This window comes from Gavialis gangeticus, unplaced genomic scaffold (genome assembly GCF_001723915.1).
Source record: "Gavialis gangeticus isolate Ggan-Ray unplaced genomic scaffold, GavGan_comp1, whole genome shotgun sequence".
Lineage (NCBI taxonomy): Eukaryota > Metazoa > Chordata > Crocodylia > Gavialidae > Gavialis > Gavialis gangeticus.
Window position 1 is genome coordinate 100861031 of NW_017729032.1, and position 8104 is coordinate 100869134.

Consider the following 8104-nt stretch of genomic DNA (forward strand, 5'->3'; position numbering starts at 1 on the left):
TTAGGCTAGATATCAGGAGGCGCTACTTCACAGTGAGGGCAGCTAGGGTCTGGAACCAACTTCCAAGAGAAGTGGTGCTGGCCCCTACCCTGGGGGTCTTTAAGAGGAGGTTAGATGAACACCTTGTTGGGGTCGTTTGACGCCCATACTCTTTCCTGCCATGGCAGGGGGTCAGACTAAATGATCTACTCAGGTCCCTTCCGACCCTAGAAACTATGAAACTACATGCACTTGGCACAAATGGATGAATTATGTGTGCACAGGAATTACCATGGCATTTAGGTAGATTTCATGTTATCATACATTTATTATGTTAAAAAAGTTGATTTTGGCAAAATGAAAGTTTTCTAATATAGCTGGAATTACAGCAGTTACAAAATGTAGATGAAATGCCATTTAGGATTGCTCTCAGGTAATCTGTTTACAACTCCATTTGTTAAAACATTATTCTTGACCTGGTCCATCTAAAATCTAGTGCTTATGCTACTGTATTACAAATACTAACAAAAGTATATACTAGAAACAATACAAAAGTGCCCTTAAAGGGAAAAACTGACATTTAAGGAATACAAAATGCTCCAAGGAACTCTGATTGGAAATCCATTATGCATGGGAATATATTGAAGGATAGAGGGGACTTGTTCAGTTGTAGAGAATATACATTAACTCTACCTGATTATGTAAACAGGATAAAAGGGCAACGTGGACCTGTATAGTTAAAAGGGAAAAATACATATAAGCACTTGAATTACCTACACAAACAGAGCAAAATCAAAATAATAAGAACAACTGGCAAAACTAAAGAAGTAGCTTTGGCCAGTTAGGGGAGAAAAAAAAAAAGATTAAAATCAACAAAAGACTGCACAATATTTCATAAAAAAAGTATTTCAACAGATAGTTCAAAGATTTTAGCAAGCATATGACAACAGTGAATCGTTAGATTTATCTCTACAATCCTCTCACAAGAGTCACGTTAACAAAAGGTTGATACAATAGAAGCACAAGCAAAATGGCAAGAGATCAACGTGGCTGCCCAACGAGCTTCTAAAATTCCTCAAATGCAAAAGAAAAGCATACAGACAATGGAAGAATGGGCAGGTCACCAAGAAAGCAGCCCAGGAAACAGCAAGAGCCCAAAGGGACAAAAATCAGGAAAGCAAAGAAAAAACAAGGTCCTTGCAAAAGGAGGTCAAGGACAACAAGAAGAGGTTCTATAAGCATGCCGGCCAGAAAATAGGGACCAAGGAAGCTGTGAGTCCTTGAAGTTGCAGCAAAGTACATGTAGACTGAATATCTGAAAAAGTTCTTCACTTTTAGAAGTGACGCAGTGGAATCAACTGCCTTATGGAAGTTGTGGACTCTCCATCTTTGGAGGTGTGCCAGAAGAGGTTGGAGATCAACTGGTCAGGGATAAGCTATGCCTATGCTCTACTATGTGCATTTCCAAAGCTACTGGGCTTTGCTGGTTGCTCTCCCTGCCCCACTTCCACTCCTTTCTGCTACATGTCTGAGGGTATTTTTAAGTGTTTTTCAGAAGGCACTAGGTGTTAGCTACAGCCAAGGTGGGGGACTTTTACTGGGGTGTTCCAGTGCTCCTGCTGAGACCAAGGCCAGAGGTTCCTGGCTAGAAGGTCTTGCCCCTCTACTCAGGGGCAGACCGACTGCCATATTTAGAAGGCTAGACTGGTATGAACTGTTGGGGTTCTTGCCTTCCTCTGTAGAGGGGGCATGGTTCCACTGCTTTACATGTGGCAGGTTAGGGTGCTACATCTGTGTTGTGTCAGGGTTGAGGAGAGTCTTATGTAGAGTTCAGATTATGGTTTATATAGGACTGTTTGGACAGGGGTGATCCTGCCTCAGGCAGGGGATTGGATTAGATGACTTCTGGAGGTCCCTTCCAGCCCTCCTTCTCTATGAGTCTATGATAGCCACAGCCAGAGTGGGGGGGTGGGTTACAAAAATAATCTATGTTCTGCAAACTTGTCTTCTAAGAAATCCTTAGAAAGTTTTTACAATTTACCAGGGTTTCAAACAGTATAAATCCAAAACACTTATATATAGTGAATTGGTCCTTAGGCTTCTTAATAAAAAGTATTTTACTTTGTAACTAAAAGGAAGCTTGGTGAATCTTGTCACTAAGCAGATGAGCAACCCCCATTTGTCAACTGTGCCCCAGAATATCTTTTCCTAGACAAGTAGTTACCAGGGCTCTAGAACACTGTTCTTTTCAGGATAACTATGGCAATTTAGTAGATTATAAAATTTGCTTGCTTGTTTCTTCTGATCCCTCTTTATGGGCTCCAATTCAGGCTTAATATCTCTGGGAGGAGTCATGAGATGACAGAAGCATATTTTCAGAACAGATTATCCATTCCCTTCCACTGTTCCCTAGTTCCAAACACAACCCTTCACTACCTAAATTACATATTTCTCCATTTAACTAACAGTGTCTATAGATTTCTGTTGAGTTATGGAGGAAGAGAACTGCAGAACTCATCATTCGGTAATATCAGAGAGCTTGCACCACATTTGCACTGAGAAGACTACCCACAATCGCCGCCACACAAATCTCAAAAGGGCTTTCACCCAATAATGACATTTCCCCAGAGAGATCGCACTTTGGAAAGAGCCACCCCGATACCACACGAAGATTTTCTGCAGTGCAAAGAGGAAATCCCCATGAATCGCACACAATTATTTATGACATACCATCCTTCCCTGGAACCTAAATGGAAAATCCTCAAACAATTGCAACCCACACTAGAAGACAACCCAATTCTTAAAGAGATGTTTCCAGAACCACTCATTTTAGCTTTTAAACAAGCACCAAACCTTGCTAACCTCATCACCAGAAGCAAACCCTCTATGACTCGAACCAACCCAAATGGATCCAGACCATGTCAGGACAAGAAATGCAAAACCTGCCAACAAATTTCCACCACTCCCACAATAAGCACAACCCACAACAGAGCCATGACCATTCCTAGATCTTACACCTGCATTTCCAGAGACAATGCATCTCATTCAGTTCACCAAATGCCCCAGTGGAAAGTATGTAGGAGAAACCAAACAACTGTGTACCAGAATGAATGCACACCAAAAATCCATCAGACAAAAATATCCAATTACCGGGGGGGGGGCACGCTTCTAACAGTACAATCACTCCCGCTCTGACCTCTCAGTTCTAATACTCAAAAGGAACTTACAAAACACCTTCTGTAGACGAGCCTACAAACTTCACTTAATAAATCTACTGAATACAAAAGATCATGGACTTAATACAGATATTGAATTTATGACACATTACAACCTGCCTGACATGAACCACCGGGTACATGAATGAGCTTACCACCTGCATTCTTCTCCCCCCACCTTTTCCCCTTCCTCTTCTATCTCTACCCATCATCTTCCCAATTTTTTACAGACTTCTTGTCACACTTTTTTTTAGCTTCTTTTCTACCTTGGAGATCTCAGAACAAAAGCAGAGTCTCACAATACCTGAAGAGGGGTGCTTGTGCCCGAAAGTCTGCAAAGATTTTTTTTCCAACTATTTAGTTGGTCTAATAAAATATATCACATCTACCCAAAGAACCTTGTAAGCTAGGGTCCTAATTTACAGAGCACTATGCCTACATGTGGACATTCTGTGTTGCAGTAACTTCTCACCTCTGTGACTTTCTAAAAACTTAGAAGATTTAATTCATTTGAGTAATGAGTACTTGCAGAAATAGCAATTTGGCCTCTCAAACTAGATAGGCATAAACCACAAATATCCAAAAGCTGTCTTTGGTCATAACACAAATGAGTTTTGTGAAACAGAGACGATGAAATCCAGCCTTTATGGCACAGATCCCAGACATGTGTGACTGTACTTTACAAATAATTCGGATCGTTAATAAAACAACCTTGAATATTTTTTTAGAAGGCATTTCTTACTAGGTTCGCAGAAACATTAAAGTTATATCTAATCCAGAACAGAAGCTGGTTCTGTGATTTCATTTGTTAATGGAAATGACGAAATCAAGTAACAGCTAAGCAAAGAAGATATTTTATCCCACTAGACCTAAAATGTCACACTCAAGATGTATTTGTACATGTCTATTACTAGATAAGGTCTCCAACAGCAATAGTTAGATAGGTCATAGATCACAGAACATGAATCAAGTGGGTACATTTAATACTTGAATACAATTTAAAAACAGAACAACCAGGAAATTCAGTGGAATCAAGAGCAATAACTATTTTACAATTACAAAGGAGATTATACAGCAAATATAAAGAGTCAGGAGGAAAGGATGCCAAGATAATAGATACAGTGTTAAATACATGGAAGAGAAGATTAGGAAATGTTACTAGCAGTTAGAAATCTTTTATACCTTTAGACTTTGGGAACAGGAGAAAGACTAGTACTAATATTAAAAAGTGAGCTACATACAGGCCACTACAAAAGTAAAACATTCTTGAGGAAGCCCCTCCCTCCTAATCCTTACACCTTTAAAGTGTACATGGTAGTAGTTCTGCACAATAAATACGAGTTCAATAAGAAACTCAAAAATGAAAATCTCAAATGGCAATATTCAAAAGGGGTTTTTTGATGCAGCAGAACACTAAAGAATAGAAATGAGAAATATCAAAATATCAAAAAATTGTTTGGGAAGATTAAGCACACTCAATGTGCAAGGCAAACATAGAACTGTAGTTAGTAAAACAAAAAAGTTCAAAATTAAAGTTACATTTTAAAATATTCTGAGAATGAAGTTAGCATTAGCCTAATTACATCCTGAAAAAACTGCCACTGTGCATTTTTGGCAAACAACTTAAAATAGAGCTGAAAAAACTTGGATCTAAGCAGAAAATCCATTTTAAAATTACCAGGGTACCTTGAAAAACCTTATTTTCATATACAAAAGGGAGATGCAAAATTAAATAAATATCAAATGCTTTGGAAAAACAGGGCTTATACCATGATCAGTTGATTACCAAACAATTTTAATAGTTAACTTCAAGTGTTTAATTACCTGAAAAATGGTATTTTTTCCATACATGATAAATATTAAAATATTTAAGTGATAAATAAAGCTAAGATCACAAAACAATGGGAAAAGTTGAAACTCAACTTTTTCTAAATATAAGACATTTAGCATATACAGATACTAAATTCCAGGAGGTTTATGGATCAGATGCTGTACCATGAGCCAGAGGAGGATCACCCTTACCCTCAGAGATGGGCAAAACAACTAAGAATAAACTAATATCTCTGGACAGTTTTTAAAACTAAATATATACTGGTGTTAAACTATGATTGGCTAAACCTTCTATTACTGTAAAAAGAGTGCACCTTCTCCTTTAAAGTCTTAACAATGGGTAGATGTGTAGCTCAATTTAAATAAATAAAAACTCAGTTTTTGACAAATTGATCTTTTTCAAATCAGGGCCTTCAAGAGTAAAATTATTTCTCTGTGTTGGAAAGAAAATCTCACACTCAAGTCCTAAGGAAATAATAGCGCATCTCAATTCAGCACCACACAGGCATCAACATTTATGTAAAATTACATCAACTTTCTCTTCAGTCTGTACACACACTGTCAACAGATTTGATCTATTTTGCAGTGCTTTAAAAACCACAACTAAAAACTCTTCCAAGAAATTATTTTAGTTTCTATAAAATTGTCAAGGTGTAGGTTTTAGCCAGGACCTACTTAAATAGGAGGGGGATCTTCTCTCACATTCATTCTTCAGCTTTGCTAATGTATGGGAAGCTCAACTGAAGATGTTAATTTATTATTTATTCATCACCAGTCTCAAATTTGGGTATATGTGCAAAGGTCAACCTGAAAACAACGTTTTCTGCTGTTTCTGGATTTTGCTATTAACCAGGGGTTGGCAACCTATAGCCTGAGAGCCACATCCAGTCTGCGGAGCCATTTGATCCAGCCTGTAGACACGGGCTGTTGGTAGCATTCAGCCATTATGCCCATAAATAATAAGCTTCAAATAAAAGTGCAAACTGCAGATATTAACAATTTTTTTTGGTTGTTTTGGGTTTTTTTTTTAAAGAAAGAATCTAAATTCTTTCAACTATCAAAAAAAATATTAAACAGAGAGAACGCAAGCTTACCTCTTCCTCTTCAGGTTCAGCTTCTTCTGCTTCAACCGCTGACATATTGGTAACTGGCTTATTCCATGCCAATTTCAATTCCTGTCCTTTGAATCGAGATCCATGAATAGCAGCCTAAAGCAAGTTAAAGTAAAAAACTTATTTTAGCTTAGCATTATCTCTACAAGGGAAAATAAATTTTTCAGTAGTTGATCAGGAGCAGTAGGTGTTCCTGAAGAAAACCTATGTTTTTCTTTAATGCCTTCATAAGCTGATTCTAACTATTATAAACAGCTTAAAAATTAAGTAGATTTATTAAATATAATATTTTATCTTGTAGTTTAAGAACTGATAATCAAGTGAGTTCACAAAAACTAACAGATGCAACAAAAAAAGCTTAGTAAGTCATGAATCATATGTAGATAACAGTACTTGATATTACTGCTTTTGAGCAACATTTTGATCTGTGTTTCACCTTTCAAAAATTGACAAAGCTGAAAAACGCTTAATACATAACTTATTAAAGGAACTGAGGCAACCAAAAAATACAAATGGTTTGATGTAAAAAAATTAAACTTGGCGATTATAACTTATTCTACTGGAAAATGTTCTGCTTCTTGTAAAGCCTTTGTAATTGAAATGTAAAAATTTTAACTTATGGGATATTCATGCCTTTCTAAGTACCCAATGCATTAAGTGGCTGCTTTGGAAATAGTATGTTCAAATTAAAGTAACATGAACTAGCATAAATCAGCGTTAGCAACATTCCGAAATAACCGTCACAGTCACAAAAGATTTATAGTACAATCTGAAAGTACAGCATAATGTGAAATGTAGAAACAATTACATGTTCAATGACATCTGAACATGAATTGTGTGATATTAAAGTCCCCAGGTATAAATTTTAAATCTTTACATATAAATTTATGATAAATTTAAAAGATTCCATGCCTATTAAAATGCAGCTCAGGAGCTTTTCGTCCATGGTCTCATCACAATGTCACACAACTAGAATTTTTAAAAGTATTATACGTGACATTTAGGTTCAGAAACAACTTGTAATCTTTTGAAGAAATTACTGCTACATAAAAATGCAACATTTTACAGTAGGGAATCCTCCTCCTCCCTTCCAGGCTAAAATGTACACTATCATAAAATTTAAGCCTCTCTCTTCTGAGAAGGTAAAATATTAGCTACACTCCCTTCAGAACTAAGCCTCTAAGAATGTCTTCTGATGATGTAACTACTTCTGGTCTCACTTTTTATTGCTAATTACTATACTTAAATTGTGCTTTCCTAATAAATGACAAACATTTTCTAGTTAGAATATTTTTGAAGTATTAGAAGAACTGAATTTCTTTGAAATGTCTACATAATTAGGTTCCCTCTCAGGATGGATGAACTTCCTACCACCTGTCAAACAATTTAACATGGCTAAAAGCTGATCAGCGACAAAAAATCATGTTCCCCATACACCAGTCCCAACATCACATGCATCACCCTTACTTTTCAAAAGGAGTTGCAACAGAACTGCCCAGGTTCTGTGGGCATCTCATGAGATCTGTATGCAACTCACCCTTGTTATAGGCCATTCCTACACTCGAGTGCTCTACCACTTTAGAATATAAAAGTTTATTATACTGGCAAATGTATAATGTGGGGGGAGCTACACAGATAAAGCTGAACCTTGGACTTGTAACAGTAGTTATCTGACACCCATTTTTAAGCTAAACCAGCTATCCTAGTACAAACGTTATATGGCCACAATTGCACCTACATAACTGCTGTCAACATGTACTGATTAGGGATCACATCCGACAATTACCCTACTGAAAGAAATTGTAGTGTAGAGATGGCCTCCACACGATTTTCAAACCCAAGTCTGACAGCCAATTCCTACTTTGTAGTTAAGCTGAATGAATTTTTCCCATGATTACAGAAAAACTTCATTGTATAAGTCATCAGTAACAAGAACTTGTGAAATTATGTACAGATGAATTCAGTTAC

At 36.9% G+C, this 8104-nt stretch overlaps 1 protein-coding gene across 1 annotated transcript in view; it reads right to left on the reverse strand.

The window, feature by feature from the left end:
• RBM26 (RNA binding motif protein 26) overlaps positions 1–8104 on the reverse strand; it is a 124864-nt gene that overhangs the window by 7301 nt on the left and 109459 nt on the right. Inside the window, exon 23 of the mRNA XM_019523828.1 lies at positions 6119–6232. Within this exon, the coding sequence (XP_019379373.1) occupies positions 6119–6232 (114 nt within the window). The remainder of the gene's footprint in view (positions 1–6118; positions 6233–8104) is intronic.